At 39.1% G+C, this 19124-nt stretch overlaps 1 protein-coding gene across 1 annotated transcript in view; it reads left to right on the top strand.

Annotated features, from left to right (window-relative positions):
- The window catches only part of rem2 (RAS (RAD and GEM)-like GTP binding 2), a gene marked incomplete at both ends in the record, with an annotated part of 34229 nt that extends 16348 nt beyond the window's left edge, over positions 1 to 17881 (top strand). Inside the window, 2 exons of the mRNA XM_079243152.1 lie at positions 2739 to 2916; positions 17553 to 17881. Of these exons, the coding sequence (XP_079099278.1) occupies positions 2739 to 2916; positions 17553 to 17881 (507 nt within the window). The remainder of the gene's footprint in view (positions 1 to 2738; positions 2917 to 17552) is intronic.
- Positions 17882 to 19124: the final 1243 nt, after the last annotated feature.

Below are 19124 nucleotides of genomic sequence, written 5' to 3'. Positions count from 1 at the left end.
CAGGACAACGTGACACCAGGTCAGCTCCCATGCATTTTTAAGTCAGAGAGGAAACACCTCAACGGCTACACCATCTCAGATGAGACACCTGTGCTCAGTGCATATGATGCAAAACACAAACTTCATCCATCCATCCACTGTTTACATTTGTTTATTCTAAAGCAGGGTTGTGTGTGTGTGTGTATGTGTGCACTTGGGGGGGTGGGGGGTAACTGCTACCAGTTTAGTAGTATGGCACATCCTGATCAGGTTGACAGTCCATTCACAAGTCATGATGAAAATTCATGCACTGAAGAAAATTCCAACCAGGCAGTTTACCATTTTTTCATGGAAACATAAAAAAAAAGTCACCTAACAAACTCCAGTCAGTTTTATTTATGCCCTGCATCCCTCACACTGCATAAATTCACTTACTCTGACACTTAGCAGATGTGCAAATTTGGCCCGTGACTTATTTAATATGGTTTGTAAATATGTTTTATGATATATTTACTGAAACAAATGTGAGTGAGTGAGTGAGTGAGTGAGCGAGTGAGTGAACATATTGAGTTTACAGCTCTTCAATTTTTGTTCTTGTGAAGCTACAGATTCCACAGACGTATTTTTCTCCAGCCAAACTTCCATATTCATTTAGAGTTATGTTTAATCTGACAGCTGTTGCTAATGGTGAACATAAAGAGTTCACTTTGCAGAACTGAGCGGGACTAATTTGCATCAGAGGTTTTTGTAGGTTTGTTGAATATGTATGTCTGGAAAATGTTCACTGCCAGTTATTTGCTGCTGTGAAGCATGAACATCCTAAATAAATTTTTTTGTTGGAGCTAACTGCACAGCATGACTATCTGCTTGTCTGGTGATGCATTTAAATAGCTACATTCTGACCAACATCACCCCTGAAAGTTCTTTGAAGAAGGTAAACGATTATTTTGTCGTTCAGGTGTGAGTTTCACGGTTAATTAGGTCATTTCAGTCCACTGAAGAATGTCTCGCTACCGCCATTCTGAGCCTGCAGTGAAAAAATAACTCTGAAAATCTGTCAATGATACATATTTATTTGGGGCTGGGGTATTCTTATTTGTGCCTTAAGGTAACATTATGCAACATTCCAGTCTTTAAAGCTTTGCATTTTGCACTATTATGCACATCTTTGAAGCTGTTGCTGCCTAGCAGCACCCTGAGGCTAAGAAACCGATACAAGTTTTTGGTCCAGCATGCCGCATGACGTTGCAACTGACTTGACACACCACATTTCATTCTAGCAAACATATATAAGCACACTAGAAAAAGAAAGAGAGAAAGAGAAAAGCTAATGTAAGTCTTTTATTGAATGGAGAGAGCTCACAGTCCAGGTTGAAAGCAAGATGGACGCTAACTTAAATGTAAGGGTGCATCACTGAGAAAATTGCTAAAGTTCTGTAATGTGTTTCTAACACATATCGAGTGTTACTGCAGTAGAGCTTAAAGTTGAAATATATTATGATTTATAGTTGATATTAAACCAAAGTTAACCCTAACAGCAAAATGGGAATAAAATGCTCTGATTAATCTATCAATTAGAAATGATTGGTGTTAAACTCACCAACTCACCACTTGTAGGGCTGAAATTTCCTCCTAAGAACTCTGTCTTGGCCCCAGTTCTGGTGGCGGGAACGTAAAGGGCTGACGAAAGGGACTAGTGATAATCCATGGTTCCTGAAAAAGGTCCCTGCGGTTTGAAGCAGCTTTACAAAGGGAACAGCCAGCCTCCCTCTGTGCGTTGTAATCTCATTGTAAGCCACCATATGCAGTGCCAACCAGACCTGCCCCACTCTCCACTCTTGTCCAGATTGAGCAACCTTCTCCCAAATTCTTTGGCTAAACATATCAGAGTAAAATGCAGAGCTGCCTGAAGGGCCTTACCTTCCATTTGCTTTAGACTTAAGTTTGTGCTGCTCTGCTGCTACCTCCAGTGGTTTTCTATATAGCACCTTTAATGACTTTCAAATCCGCATGAGGTTAGTAGATAATAGCATGTCATTTTACTCATAAGTATGGGAAATTGAAGTCACTAAACCTTTAATCTAACAAGATTAAAAAGATATTATGATTCAGGGATCGCAATAAACAAGTGGGTCAGCAAGAGATAAGCTCTGCATCATTTCAGGATATAGTTTCTCCAGCTTGCTTCCAGATTTTCCTCTCATTAAAATGAACAAAAGCACAATCGAATTAGACACACGAACGCAGTGGTACAGAAGTAAAAATCTCTTCATGACCCAATGTGCACCAGTGAACCACCTTCAGCCCAATGCAGATGCGGTTGACTGAACGAGGAAGGGAGAGCTGCAGAGGACAGAGATGCTTCCAGGCGGTTACAAGCTGCTGTTTCTGCCAGAGCCACTCGGGCTAATTGGGCCTTTGTGACAGGAAGCCCCGACGAGATGTTAGTGGTCATTGTTAAGAGGGTCAGGAGATTCAAAGCGAAGCATGACGTGTGCACAGTCAAGTTGAGCAAAGCCTCCGCTGCGTCCTCTCATGGGACAGTGGTAAAAAGTTGACTGGCGCCTGCTTGGCATGAACTGTAAAGGCCTTTCAATGACTATTCACTAATGCACAGCAGAAATGTGAAATGTGTTGATAGCATTTAAAGGATCTTGTGTCATGTATAATACCCACCTGTCACCCAACCCATGTGTTCATCCTTATCTGTTTCACTGAAGTGATGTTTCTATTATCTGTGTGTGTTTTTCACTCCGTAGGACTTTTCCACTCTGCAGTGTGATGTGTGTATCCTGGTCTTCTCAGTGACCGACAGGCGAAGTTTCCACCGCACCGCCCAACTCCGCCTCCTTCTCAGGGAGTCCCAGCCACACACACCAATCATACTAGTGGGCAACAAGAGTGACCTTGTCCGTTCCCGTGAAATCAGTTCAGAGGGTAGGTTGAACCTTGCTTTGTCGCACCTACACACTCACAGCTGTTTGCCGAAGCCCTCCTCCTTCATGATGGAAGTGTGTGAAAATTAGAAACATCATCATTGCCTTAGCTTTTTCTAAACCAAAACCTGAGTACAAAAGCAGGGAATTAAGTGCCAGGGTAATGGTGGAAGCAGATACAACCTGCTCTAGCTAACTAGCTGGAGAACAGTATAGAAAAGTGATACTTTCACTTCTTACAGTTTTATACATCTGGACATGAAGTCATTTGGTCTTCACCACTTCTAATAATTATAGAAATACCTAATGATCTACAGCACATGGCGTATTACACACTGTATTATTATCTAAAAAAGAAAAGATCTATAATACAAAAGTCCATCCTAACTGCTCCCACAGGAGTTAACCTCTTCCACTTTTGAAGGTTTTGGCTTGAAAATGACATACGCACATACAATTGCATTTTTCTCTGTGATTATACACTCTACATTAACTATCTTAGTATCAAATTAAGGCTAACACTTGTGGGATTTTATCTGAAGTGAAATCATCACCACAGATGTTACTATTTTAAGAGAGTGTCTGCCAGGTGCTCTTAATAAAATCTACTTGATTAATTGAATAATCATCGGTAAGTGTAAAAGTCTCTATAAATGCAGCAGTTTTTGCAGTTTGCAGGCTTAGCATTTAGGTGAGTGGTCAATACAATGCCAAGGCGGAAAGACGTCAGCAAGGATCTTAATGAAGCAACAGTTGCTGCCAAATGTGGGTTATAATGCCATTTCCAAAACATTTAAAACTTATTATTCTACAATAAGAAGTGCAAAACACAAAGCAGCCAATCTACTCAGTGATGGTAATCCCAGTAAGTTCATCACCAGGTTTGACTGTGTAATAAGGCTGCAACAATATGTCGACAATGTCGACAAGGAAAATTCATCGATCCAAAATTTCATTGTCGACGCGTTGTGTTATAAACGCTCCTAGCGGCTTTGCTAATAAAATGCTGCGCCAGGCAACATAATACCGTTTACCAACCATGGCATTTCAGACCGTATAAGAACTCTAAACACCAAGCAATTGACGCAAAGCACCACAGGAAATGTTGGGGGCAGTACTGTCATCTTGTGCAGCGTCTTTGTTTAAAAAACGAAGAACAAACTGACGGCTGCGCAACCTATTTCCAAAGTTTGTGGATATTTCACTCAAAACAATGTGTCAAACAGGTGAAATGTGTCGTCTGCCACGCAGAGTTGGCATACCAAGGCAGCACAACAGTCATGCATGAGCATCTGAAACAAAACCACTTCGGAGTCATGGTTTCCAGCCCTCCGGATGGCAAAATTAGCATTAGCAAGTAGTGATGTGCTGTTGTTACCGCCAAAGAGGTTAGGTTTTTACCGGCGTTTATCTGTTTATTGTTTTCAAGTTAACTCAAAAAGTTATTGATATATTCTTATGAAATTTTCAGGAGTTGTTGGAAATGTGAAAAGGAAGAAGTGACTTAATTTTGGTGGTAATCCAGATCACCGTTTGGATTCAGGAACTTTTTAAAGGATTCTGGCCCTTGTTTACCTTACAATACAGGCTTTTTCAAGATGTAAATAATCATTTCAATGCAATTCTACAAAAATCTAAAATGTTAAAATATTTTATTTGGAAAAAAACAGCTGAGGAGTTGAACTTACAGTATCTTAACAAATGCCTCATAGCAGTTGTCAAGCATAGTGGTGCAGAGCTAATCATTTGTAGCCACATGACCGAGACACCCTGCTGTCATTGAATCGACCATGAACTTGACTCTGTATACTAAAGTTTTCTTGAGGTAATATGAGACCATCTGTGAGACAGCTAAAGCTTGGCAGATATTGGGTTGTTTACCCGGACAATAATCCCAAGCACAGCAGCAAATCGACAACACAGTGGCTGAAAAAGAAGGATGAAATATGTGAAGAAAGATTGGGTAAAGCTTGATTGAAAGATTGCATTTGGACCACAATAGAGTCCAAAAAACATTATTTAAGAATACTGGGCTTTGTTTTGTAGCCTACTTTGGCTAAGTGCTTTTCAAATATGCATGTTCATTCAAGAACTATCTTATTTTCAAGTTAGGACAAGATCATTGTCATTATTATGTAAAAAGTAAAGTTGCTGGTACGGGTGGCTATACTACAAAGTCGGACTGTGTAAAGGAAAAAAAAACTTTTTACAGCATTCATTTTCGACCATGTGGATGATCTTAAGGGAATTAGTTTTGTTTTTGTTTTTTTTGCTCATTCCATGGCCACTTTTATAAAGAATTTATTGTCCACATTCATCAAGTACAACACAAAAGTGCAACAAGGGTTGCTTTGTCACAAGAACAGAAAACAGCAGCTCCTTTGAAAACTTTCCTGGGACATAGGTCAGTGGACAAAGATTGGATCAATGGGAGGTTGTTCTTGGGCAGTTTGCAAAATGGAGTTTACAACAGAAAATGACCAAAAATAACCAGACTTAACTTGTTTCTCTGAAGTTGCAGAAAAAAGGGTAAGCTAGCAAGTGAGTTAGCCAGCTAATTAGCTTAGGGCAGTGGGTGGGTGAGTTAGCTAGCAAATTAACTTAGAGCAGTGGGTTATGCTAATGGTTATAATTTGGTAAGTAGAATAGTAACCAATAGTAGCTTAAAGGTTTTGGAAACAGTGTGGGAAACATTTCTCAGAGAGGAACCACTGTCCTCAGCAAATGTTTAAAAATATAACAACCTGTCATAGCTAAGTGAGCAATCAGTACCAGCTGCTGTTTTGGTCTGAAATCAGTGACTTCTTGTTTCAGAAAAAAGCCAAATGAAAATCTGCTGTTATATATGTTGACTAATATTAATGTGACAGACAGCATAAAAAGCATGATTGGTTTAGCAGCAGTGACTGTGTGCAGGACACAGCAAGCCGTTAGTCTCAGTCTGTTGGAGCACGAACATAACAAACCCCAGTTTTCTCAATATGAGAAACACACAAGCAAAACTTAAAAGCACTCTTTGTTTCTCTGTGTTGGCTTTCAAGCAGCTTTCGAAATGGAATATTTTAAAGGACAAATATCTTGTAATTATAGTTATCTGGTAGATACTGATGCTTGTGTTACTGTTTGTAATGAATTAAGAGTCCCTAAAAGCCCTAAATGGAAATAGGTTGTTGATAGATGCAACGGTTGGAGTGTGCTTTGTACAATTACTTATTTTACCTTCTTTGTTTGTGACTCCAGGGACATCTATCTTTTTTTTCATCAACAAAATCAATTTCTTCACTGTTTAAAATAACTTGGGATAAATGCTCTGTTCTCAGCTTCTCAAGGGGAGATATTTCCATTATCTGTTGTTGATTCAAAGGGTGAAAAATAGTGTGTAAAATCTGCTGTTTTAGTTTTTATGCACTATTGTGTAAGATTGAATGACAGTGTTTGCTGTTAGGCTTTTAATGATGAACAGTAAGGTTGGAAATTTAAAGCGCAATGGCCTTATTAGTTACATCTTGAGCCCAGCTGTATGTGTAGACTTGCACGTCTTAAACACACAACATTAAAATTTCATCTTTACAAAGGAGCATGCTCCATTCAGTTACACACATAAAATATCACAATGACTGTGACAATCTCTGACTTAAAGAACTGCACTAGCATGTTGGAGTATTTTGTGTTTTAATGATTGTTGGGGGAATTGTTATTGGTGTTCACAATCAGGTGATTCTTTAACTGCTTGCTGGCGATAGCTGTCATGATTCTGGCATTTTCAAAGATGATTGCTAACTGCAGTGGGCCTGTTGTTGTCTCTGGGACCTTCCCCTCAGTTTCAGCTTTACTCTGCACTACAGATGACGATGCTGTGAGTGTGAGCTTGCTTGCATTAGCATTTTGCATCCAACTACAGGCATTAAGTCTTGCTATGATCCATGCAAATCAATCCAAATAAATCCTATAGAATCCTCTAAAGAGATATCAAACCACAGGCCTGTAAGGTAGAACCATGTTGAGGGTGAATTTTTATGCAGAACTGCCAGGCCAACCCACTTTCTGCATTTCATTAATGTTTCAAACTGGTGCAGAGTGGAGTGGAATAGGAGAGTCTGACAGCACAGTTTAACCATACTTCTTTAGGTATGTTGGCATGGTGGAAAAACTACAACAGGAGGATACAGATGCATCCGCTGTCACTGTGTCCCCTGGCTTTTAAGGGGGGTTGTTGTTGTTTTCTTTTGCTTTCCAGAGGGCACATCTCAGTTTGCATTATCTCCCTCCAGCAGCACTGCTGCTGCTATCTTTATGTATGTTTGCACGTCCCATATGAGCACAGCTAGCTGCTCGTACATAAACACATCGGATGTGCTAACAAGCTCAGCACTCATCTCTCAGCATCGTCTCACTGCTTGATGTCAGCGAGGCTGTTTAAAAGGGATGAGAAGAAGAGGGAAGGGCTGTTGAATGAGTATGCTGTGTATGAATGGGAAACTCATTTGGAGGAGTGTGTGATGTATTGTGTGTTATGGGAAAGCCAGGCTTTTTCTGCTGTCCTTGACAGAACCACAATTGAGTTCTTAAACCCTCAGACTGGGCATAGTGGAGGACAGGGAGGCTGGAGCTTGTGAGGAAGCCAAATATCGCTGATGCAATTTGGAACTTTTTCTAAAATCTTTGTCACACTTTTATTTCTTTATTTGCACCGATGTGAAAGATATTACTAGCTTGCCAAGTTAATTATCCCCACCCCCCTTCACCCCACCCTGCCGCCTTTTGTTTGTGCTAAAAAATTGCTGAATTGACGTTGTGAAAAACTGCTGCCATGTGGGAGATCTTGTAGATCCTGTAACTTGTAGAAGCACCCATCACACAAGTGAACAAAGATGAATTTAGCTTTCCGAATTCATCCTTTGTGTAGGTCAGACAGTTTCCATTCAGTAGCAAGGTAACTCTGAGACGGTCTATTACAAAACTACATAAAGGAAATGTGTATTATATACAGTACATGCCAGTGTAACTCAGTAAAAGTATTTTTCGTACTGGAAATGCCTTGAGGAGGTAAAAGAATAACTGTGGTGGACATTTACTAGAGGAAAATGGAGAGAGCTGTTCGGTTTATTTACTTCATATTTGGGATTATTTGGGATATTATCTTGCATTTTAGAAGATGCTAATCTGGAACAGAATCCTAAATCTTACCAGGTAAAAAACTTCAATAACAAAGTTGTTTCAATTTTCTGTATTTTTTAAAGGCAAAAAAACATATATGACAATAAATGTTCTGAATATCAAAGGAAGAATATATTTATTTTTTATTTTTTAATGTTTCCATTCACTTTTTCATTGTCTATATAATGGAGAAAGTATTATAACAGGGGGCACAGACACCTAGCCAATGCTATCTTAACCATGCTACTAAAGTTTTCATTTACTACTTGGTGTAAAGTCTGAGTCAATCGTTCAAGGCAAGTTCAGCCATGTGTGGTTATTATTGAGGGGTGTGACAAAATATTGATTAAAAGATACTCGTGACAAATAACAAAAGAAAACTACTTAGTCCACTAGTTAATACAGGACAACATCATTTTCCACCACAAAAGAGTAAAATGTAGAGTGTTTTGGTCATGTTTAATGCCCACAAATTTAACTCCCAATACTCTTTGTTTTTTTGCTCTTATTTGTTTCACTTGAAGCAAACCAAGACTTACATATTTAGGTGGACCAGAGTTTGAATTCATACCTCCCAAAACAAACTGGACAGACAGACCTTGCACTTCTACAATTTTGACTTCCATCCTCTCACTCGTCTATAATGTGTAGTTAAGTAACAGTTTTTTGTTTTTTTTTTAACATTTGTACATTGATTCAGAATGGTCCCTATCCGCACTGCAAAACATAAAAGATAACAACACCCACCCCTGCATTTGATATACTACAACTCTAGTGCCAATTAAATTTGGACATTGTGTAAAACGTCAATAAAACATATTACAATAATTTTCTTTTTAACCTTTATTGAAATTAATATATTACAATGACAAGATATGTAATGGTCAAACTGATAAACTTTACTCATTTTGAATTTGAATTTATTGCCTACAATGTGCTAAAAAAAAATAAAAAAAAGAAGAAGAAAGCTGAGACAGGTTTATTTACCTGTTTTAGATCACCTTTCCTTTTAACAACACTCAACAACTGTTATTTCAAACAGGTGTTTTTTGAGGTTTTTTGGCATCTGTTGTAGACATCAGGTTTAAAATAGGTGAATAAAGTTGATTAATTTGACATTAAATTTCTTGCCTTTTAGTGTTTTCAGTTGGATATAGTTAAAAAGGATTCATAAATCATTTTCTATTTTTTATTTATATTTTACACAACATCCCAATTTCATTGGAATTGGTGTTGCATATGTCATAGTATTGAGATTATGTAACTTGTGACTTGTTCCTCTGATCTGATCATACTCCTGGCAGCAAAGTTTGAGACCAACAAGTTTGACTTTTATTTCCACTCTCTTAGCTGTGATGTGCATTTGTGTGATGAAAAAATTAATCAGAAAGGGAAACAAAGACTGACTACTGAGATATGCCTTTACTCAGCATAATCTGTCTGTAAAAAAAAAAAAAAGAGGAAAAAAAGCAAAACAACTCAGGCGCATCATTGTGGTCAGCGATATGGAAATGCCCCATCCCTGTTCCTGAGGCGCCTGACAAGAATGTTCTAATGTTCTCTTTGGACAGACCACACATATAGTTTCTGATATGTGAGCCTGACAGAGGACGCTGACTGGCCTGCCCCGTTAGCTAACATCCTCCATAAAGAACCGAGGGCCTGGCGAAGAGTGCTGAGGTCATAAAGTCTATTTATGGCATGTACAGTGACACTTCATTTCTGCTATCTCTCACCTTCATCCTGTCTCTCCCCATCCACACCTCACACACAGACACATAGTGTCATGCTGGAACATATTTATCAGGTGCTCGGTACCGTGCTGTGGATGGACCAGATCCTCTAGACTTTGATTAATATGCACTTTGGCTTGGTTTGCATAATCAACATTATTTTTGTCTGTCTCTTCCTTCTGCCTGTCTTTCTCTTTCTGTCTCCTTTCCTTTCCTCCTGCATGTTCATTTCATCTGTCACCTTGCCTGCCATGTCCTTTAAGTGTCTCCCCTCTCTTCTCCTTTTGACTCACGTTTCTTCCTCTTCCTCTCATTGTCTCTCTCGCCTCTCTCATCGCCTGTCTTCTTCTCCATCCCTTCGTTTTCCCGTGTCAGCAGAAAGGAAGTCTCCATCTCTTGTCTCTTCTCTTCTCTTCTCTTCTCATTTGTTCTCACCTTTCCTCACCCCCATCTCCTCTGTTTTTACCTCATCTCCTTTTCTTCTTCTTTCATCTTGTCTCGTCTCCTTCTTCCTAATATCTCTTCTTCCCCTTTACATCTTCTTCTTCTTCACATGTCCTTATTGTACTTTATACTTCATCCCCCTTTGTCTCTTCTCACCCTGTCAAAACTTTTTCTTCCTTGTCTTTTCTCCTCCATGTAGTCTTCCTTGCTTTTCTGGTTTCCTCCTAATGGGTCTCTGGATCCTCTTTCCTTTTGTTTCTTTCTTTTTCTTTGTGCTTTTCTCTCCAATTTTTCCAAACATTTGTAAAGATCATTTAGTCAGCTGTCACTGCTGTTGTGTTTTTCCTATTGTTGATCTGGTTTGAGATTTGCTTTGTTTCCCCCACGCTTACATCACCCACCATCAGCCCCTGTGTGGTTAGATTATTATACCCAGATCAAATCTTTTTTTTTTTTTTATTATTATTCTCTGCAGGGTATATTGTACACTTGCACTGTGTAAACACAGCCACAGGGCAAAAAAGAAAACAGGCAACAGGCTTCCAATAAATCAAATATGTAACTGGGAATAAAATATATAAAAGAGGATTTTCAGTCATGGTAGCCTTTGGTTTTCCTTATGATATTGATGTCCACTTACAAGCCTTTGCTAGCGGTCTCAGCCATTTCACATGGTCTTTATTAGGTCAGTTGTCTTGGCAGTGGCCTTTTAACATGGAAGCTCTGTGGTTACTTTGCTTGTAGTCCTGCTAAAAGATCCATCTGTGACAATAAACCAAACTCTACTCACTGATATATAACATTCATTTCAAAGTATTAGAAAATATCAGGAGGACATTGAGTTTAGATACTTAAACCAAATCAGGTAAGAAAATTCAGTTTTAGTTATTTATTCACATTGTAAATACTGTGAAGACTGTCAGCTTATGTAAAAAATTTTAACCTGTTTATTATTCCCTATTACTTACAAGCGATGTAATATTACGTCAGTCTATGTCAACACCATGTAGATACACTGAAAGCTCAAATACAGAATGTGACCCAGTTCATGATTTTTCATTTTAACTCTGAACTCAGGATTAAAATTATTTTTAATATTTTAGTTCCTTTTTTATTTGATAAAAATGGAGGTGATTGTATTAAATCAGCACCTGATATAGTTTCATATAAATTTAAAGCTCTTGAATCAAATCTAATCAAAATCACATTGTGGCAGAATTTATGAAATCAGCAAGCATCAAATTATATTTACTGAATCAAAATTATATCATGTTTTCATAAACTTTGCATCACTGTAATTTATTTTGTAGAAAATACGACCTTTTATTTGCCCACAATGGAAAGTGTCAGTTAGCCATCAGTTAAGTATAAGGCTGAGAATATACATTACCATTTAAAAGCATTTAAAGGTTATAACAATTTAAAGACACATTATGTAACTTTCTGAACTTAAAACTCTGCATCCCAGACTTGTTTAATGACACAGTGACATCTATCATGTGCATTTCTAAAGGTACTGCTACCCAGCAGCGTAGAAACATCACTATACGACTTTTACATCTGGGACGCGACGGGACGTTCCAGCAGAGTTTTGCTTCACGATATAATAAGGAACTGGCTGTTTGGAGCATGCAATGTTGCTGATTCAGCAAAGAATGCAAGAAGATTAAAAGAGAGAAAGGGATAAAAACAAGACATCATAAGATCGTCTTTTGCTGGCTGGAGAGAGCTAGCAGGTCAGGTCGGATGCAAGATGGATGCTGAATTAGACGTCACTACAGGGTATGTGATGGGGAAAAGTTCTGTAGTGTGCCTTTAAATCCTGTTAACTTTTGACTGGTATTGCGCTATTAGTTATCGTGTGTTAAATTATCATGGCTGCCTCACGTATTTTCTGTTTGTTTAAAGCTGTTTGCGTACATTCTGAGAAATGGCTGCACACTGACTGAAATATATATATATATATATATATATATATATATATATATATATATATATATATATATATATATATATATATATATATATATATATATATATATATATTTTTTTTTTTTTTTTTTTTTGTCTTGTCCAGCATTTAGGCAAGCAGAATGATGGTCTGGATGCTGTGTTCTGCTGAGCAAATTTTCTCTGCCAAGGGAAGCTTTATAGATATAATGATCCCCTTGACTTTCTGAATTTTTATTTTATTTTTATTTTTATTCTATGTTTATTTTGTATTGTTGTTTGAATTGTAGAGTTTGTACTGCTGGACCAGAGAGGACAGACAAAAGACAGAAAGAGAAAGGAGAAGAAACACCTCATAAGAAAAGGGAAAGAGATAAAGGGAGAGAAAAGGGAGAGAAAAAAACAACAACTAAAAAATAACCCAAAAACAAAAAGAAAGAAAACAACCTACAGATGTATACATACACACATACAGGCACACACATACATATACACACACATACACACGCATACATACACATACATATACACACACGTATACACACATAATATATATATATACACATATATATACATACACATATATACATACATACATACATATACACACACACCTCTATGCACACACATACACACACATACATACGTACAAACATATACGCACTTGCCAGTATTAACACATATACATACACATACAAGCCAACTTTAGATCATAGTAACTAAACTATGAATCTAAAAAGTTAAATATAAATGAGAAACAAACAGAAATGAGAAAACTAGCTGCTGTTAGTGAATAAAACTGCGTGACGACTCGGTGACTGTGTCACATGCAGAACATGCAGAGTGGAACGTGTTCTGGAAAAGGTGATCATGCCAGTGTGACCCTTCCCACACAAAGGCAAGAGGCACGCCAGGAGTACCCCCGAGACCAGGGCCATCGGCAGCCATCCCCAGGCGCAGACACCAACCGCCCCACCCCGGAGCCAGCCATGCACCGACCCAGGAGGAGGCAGAGGGGGGTCCCAGCCAGAGTCCCCCGCAGTCAGGGGGAACAGGCCCCAGCAGGCCCGGACCAGCGAGGACCGGCCGGGCACCGGCCACCCAGGGCAGACAGAGCGCGGGCCCCACGGCCCCAAGAGCCCAGAAGCAACCCCCCCACCCCCGCAGGCAGAGGGCCCGGCCCACACCGACGGAGGGCCCACACATGCAGCCGATCCAGCACCACCCAGGGCCAGCAGCAGTCCCACCCCCGCCAGGCCAGCCCAGACCCAGGCCCCCTGAACAGCACCACTCCCCCGACTGAAATATTAACCCGTATTACAGTGTAGGATTTAACAGAATTACTAAAAATGAAATTATCTAAAAGTTTTAAAGACAAGCTACAGCTTGCTTGATTCAGGGGTCTTACCTGCCATCTATGAGACTGTTGCTGTCATTTATCCACAACAATCCTAAAATTGACCAAATACTAACCTCCTCTGTCTTCACCATTCTTATGGTTTTGTTTGCACCCCAATAAATGGGCAGCTCTAGCCAGCCTGAGGTCTCTCATGTGCTCCTCTTGCGAGTCCTCCAGTAAACAGCATACTATGCAGTATGTGCTAAATTAAGCTCATTACTGGGCCAGTTGCCTATGTGAATGTTCACCCTAAAAAAAAAATCTAAAATACAGCAAAATGTATTGTAAATATTTTAAGCAATTTTCCATTTGAACTGTGGTTTGTAACTTTAGTTGTAATTTATATGTATATGTGCATCTTGGGAACAAGTTTTCTTTTCTGGAGTATCTGAGATTAGTTATCTTCTCTTAAAGTTCCCCAATAAAATTTGACATAGCTTTAGTTTTCTATTAACAAACACAGATCCATGGTGCCAACTGTAACCGTCGCAAAGGCTTGTGGGACATCGGTATTCAGCAAGAATTTAACATTTGTGATTGTTACCCTATCAAGTTGAGTTATGTTCTTTACTGCCTGTTATGTTCACTTTTACACAGTGTTGTCAGGATGTTGAAGTTGGCACAATGAGTGTAGAGGACAGTACGGGAAGTCACACCCACCACCACTTCCAGTTTACATGCTCCTCCATGGTGGATGGTAGTGTTCTGTCCCATTCATTTCTACACTGCCAAATGATAAAACATAATGTCATGTTTCCTTCCTACCTCTAGAAGGTACTTTATGTGATTGCATTTAATGATATCACCAAGCAATCAAAGTGCATTAGGCGCAGTTGGTACAACAAAGCAAATCTGATAGCAAATGCAGCACATGTAATCATACTTATGTGAGAGCATTTGTAATCCCCTAATATGTCAGCAGCTTATTGCTAACATAGTAAAAAGGGTAAAAGGCAGTTAATGGGAAGCTAAAAACTGCTCAGCAGTTGTGGCATGTTCAGGTTAAAATACAGCCATGTATTCACCCTCATGTTCATTAGTAAAGCTCTTAAGTACGGATTTAATTTGCTTTCCCTTCCTGTTGTATTTTTCTCTATTGGATTTGTGCATTAAAGGTAAAAAGTCCATTTGAGATGACAATGACGACCATTTGTTACAGAATGATCCGTATCTGTCAGCTTCCCTTACCGTGCCGGTTTGTTTGACCAGGCATAAACAGTTGCTTTTAGCTGAAATCGTGAGCCTCGTCAACAACAAGCTCCGTCACCTGCATGAGAGTCACAACAAGGTGGAAACCATTTTCCCCATTTGAGTGGCAGCAAAGAGATTTGAGCTTATGCAACGCAGCTGGAGGCAGCATTAACCCCATGCGGTCATGACTGTCTCTCTCTCCCTCTCTCTCCACGCTTTTAAGTTCACTCATGTCTGTTGATATATGTACAGTATTTGGCAGGTGCACCAATTATTAATAATCAGAGCCCTCGGGTGCCAGTTTTGCTTAGTTTGGCTTAAAAGCAAGGGTCTGTGTGTGGCATGTTTGGGAAATGTAGAAGAAACTGATAAAAAAAAAAACCTCAAAAAGGAGCAGAAAATCACTGTCATGCAGTAGCAGAGCCCTGAAACCTGCTGCATTATGATGCAACTGCATTAAAAGTAGATCTTATTTTTTTTAACCCCACAATAAAATATCTGTAATTTGTAAATAAATGCAATAATCCGGACACAGTTAATTTTCACCATCAGCCCTTTTGGCAGCCATAGCTACAGTTTTCTGTAGCCATCTACAAGATTCCCTCCCCGGTGTGCTGGTAGTTTCTGCTGCTCCTTCAGTGCATCATTCACACGCTTTCTGCGCTACATGTTTCAAGTACGTGTACTTGGCTTCTTGGGGCTCTAAACTGACAGCCTCTGACCCACCAAATGTGGGTTAAAATTCATTTTGGCTGATATAAATGAAAGCCAGGGAGAAAAATGAAGCAAATCATTTCAGTCACTTGTCCTGGCAGTGCTAGCGCCACGTCTCCCAGGAGCGCTGTTTGATGGGATATCATACATCCACTGGCTTTAATGTGTGAGGTTTACCAGCTACTGACCCTCTGAACAAATAGATCATTTTTTAAGAGGAAATGTTTTTGTTCCTTGCTGGAAAAGTTCTTTAGCAAAATCATGAAAAATATATAAACAACTAAAAGAAGCATCGATTCATTGAAATTTGGGGAAACTTGAGGAATCTACAAACTATATTGGCTGATGAGTTAGATTCTTGTTTGTACTTGCTGATGCAAGACTTTTTCGTTATATGTGGTTTATTTTATTTATTTAACTGGTATAGTAAAACCAAATAAAACGTTTTTTTCAAAAAAGAAGATGGAAAACCAAAAGTGTGTCGGTAAGCAGAAGCTAGCAGCTTGTAAGATGCTCACCCTTTATCATAAAATAACAATAAATAAAGAAAAGATTACCGACCAGCATTATTAAGAAGAGCAACTTATAAAACTATCATTCACAACAAGATCTTTAGGATCTTGTTAGATAATTAATTATTATTAGTAATATATATAAATATATATATATATATATATATATATATATATATATATATATATATATATACACACACACACACATATATATATATACACACAATGAACCAATGTCACCACCAACTAACTTAAACTCATTTTGCACTGTATCCACAAGCTGTTTTAAGTCGTCTCCACTGCAAAAGAAAGTCTTATCAACAAATAAAATGAACTTGAACAAGTTAGAGACAGCTGTTATGGTTGCAGTGACTTGTTCATCTTTATTTCATCATTCCTGTTGTATATGTTCAAAGACTCTAGTACCAGAAGCGCAAAAAGGCAGGATGAAGACCCCACCATACTTAATTATTTACAAAAAGGTCACGTTTTGATTAATTATTTGGGTTCACCAAAAGGTTTTTGGGAAGTATATTGGTTAATGATTTAGCAAACCTATGTCTAGCTGTTGTCTACCTGCCTTTTAAAAGCAACAGTCTCTAAACTGGACTCATCAAGGCCCATTTGGCCAAAAGCAGCACATCAAATGACCTAAATCAGGATTCACACCCTAGGTGCTTCACATGCCATCAAATTTAAGATAAGCTCATCTTTTTACTTGTTTTTAACAGTTAAGAAAATAATTTTTTATGTTTTGTTAATTTTAACATTGCTTTCTTGGAATTGAGATCGTGCATCCTTTTATGAAAAAGCTTTGTTGATGAAACCAACATATCCAAGATCATGAATTAAAACAATCTTTTCATTTGTTTTCAGTATAAAGTAGCACATCATACCAGAAAGAAAACGGTTTCGACCTGTGAGACTTTCTCTTCCTCAGATTATATTAAATATTTCATATTAAACAAAAGAGAAATATTTCATATATTTTTTATTGGGGTGCAAACAAAACCATAAGAATGGTGAAGACAGAGGAGGTTAGTATTTGGTCAATTTTAGGATTGTTGTGGATAAATGACAGCAACAGTCTCATAGATGGCAGGTAAGACCCCTGAATCAAGCAAGCTGTAGCTTGTCTTTAAAACTTTTAGATAATTTCATTTTTAGTAATTCTGTTAAATCCTACACTGTAATACGGGTTAATATTTCATATTTCATATTAAACAAAGAGAAAAGTCCTAAATCTGCTATAAAATGAAATTAACTGACTCAATTTGTCACAATTCAGGTCAGACAGGTGTTAAAAACACTTTAGAGGCTAATAGAGTCTCTTCCAAATGGTAGTGAGTGAGCACTTGGTGTAGAGATATTATCTAGTGGCGACAAAACAATATGGAGCAGCTGGGTCGTTTATATGCTGCTTTCATGATCTAATGTCCGTAAATTTCAACTCACTGCCTCTAATTGCCGTTTGCAGCTGTTTCTATGAGAAGCCTTTCTAAAAAAAGATTTATCTTCCTCTTTCTCTCAATAGAAGCCCAATCCAGCGCCATGATGTTCGACTGCCTCTACCTGGAGCTGTCAGCCTCTTTGGACCACGGCACAAACGAGCTTCTGGAGGCGGCTGTGCGAACAGCGAGGGGGGATTGCGTGGGTCCGGGATGGATGGACGGCGACCCAGGGGCAGGACGCAGGGAAAGCCTAACAAGCCGTGCCAAGCGCTTCTTGGCTGGTTTGGTACCGCGTTCGTACGGCCGCGACCGTGACAGAGATCGGGGCCGCTACAGGGAAATGAGCCGCCACCGGGGCAGCAAGATTCTCCGGCAGAAGTCCCGCTCCTGCCATGACCTCAGTGCACTGTGACACACACAGAAATGTGTTCACACAGGGAAAGAAACACACGCCACATTAACACAAACACACTCTAGTTTCTGATTTGAAGTGAGGAAGGGGAGAGGTGTAATAGACGCGGGACGAATAAAGGATTACGATAGAGATGAAACGATGGAGAGGCAAGAAGATGGTGAGCAGATGATGTTTTTTGAGGTTTGAGGGACAGAAATTTTGCTGTGGCAGAAAAATAGTCAAATATAGTAAAAATGTAGAGAAAGAGCAGACTGCCTGGATAGCACTGAGCCTGTTGATGGAGGCAGTTTTTTTTTTTTTAAGGTGGGCTGCATCAGCGAGCAAATGTAACCTGGAGAGATCAGGAGATAGAAAATCAGCAGTCTCATCAAGGTGCTGATTTCATGCTTGATGAGAGGGAGGATGGGGTCACAAACAAACACATAACCGAGTAGCACGCACTAATAATGTAGAGACTGATAGCAATTTAATGTATATCTGTTATAGACCCTGTTTTATAGCATGCAGAGTAGACGAAAGAAGACTTGACCCTGTAGGTTTTACAGTTACAGTACATGATCCTTGATTTATAGTACCTCGGTGGCTATTAGCTAATGCACAATCTCCCTTGTGTTTCAGGCAATATCATCTCACAGACAAAGCTTTTCATTTATCTAAAATGTGTTTGCGCTGCATCCTCCTTTTTACGTCCCATGCTGGTTTTAAGGATTGTTCGGTAATACCACCAGTGGCATACAGTATGTTCATCTATGACTTTTATACAAGGTTAAAACATCAGCACTCAAGCCATATTCCTGCTGAATGCGCCACGAGCAATCAGCACAGTGAACCCTTTACTGCAGGATTCGAAGCAAAGGATAAAAAAGACGATGACAGAGACGGGAAGACTGAACTCCTCTTCAAACGGAGCTGAGTCACAGACTGCAGGGATGCTCTCGAAGCGAAGGAGGACAAACAAGAAAAAAAAAAAAACCTAATCTACCTGTGGCTGTTTGATGTTTTCTTTTCTTTTCTTTCTCCTTTTTTTTTTTTTTTTTTCTTGTCACCCACTGGAGTTATTATTTGTGTTCAGAATGAAATCTGTGGGGGCTGGCCACGCAGGTGACCCAACCAAGAGTCTTTGAGAAAAGCTGTTCGGATGCCTCGTCAAGCCGGTTGTCGTCACTGATACGTCCTCACTGGTTTGTCACTGTCCACCCAACACTCTCATCTGTACCACTGAGAATAAATACTTCTTTTG

This window comes from Telmatherina bonti (assembly GCF_933228915.1).
Source record: "Telmatherina bonti genome assembly, chromosome: 7".
Classification (NCBI taxonomy): Eukaryota; Metazoa; Chordata; class Actinopteri; order Atheriniformes; family Telmatherinidae; genus Telmatherina; species Telmatherina bonti.
This window is presented reverse-complemented; position numbering and strand designations above follow the sequence as displayed.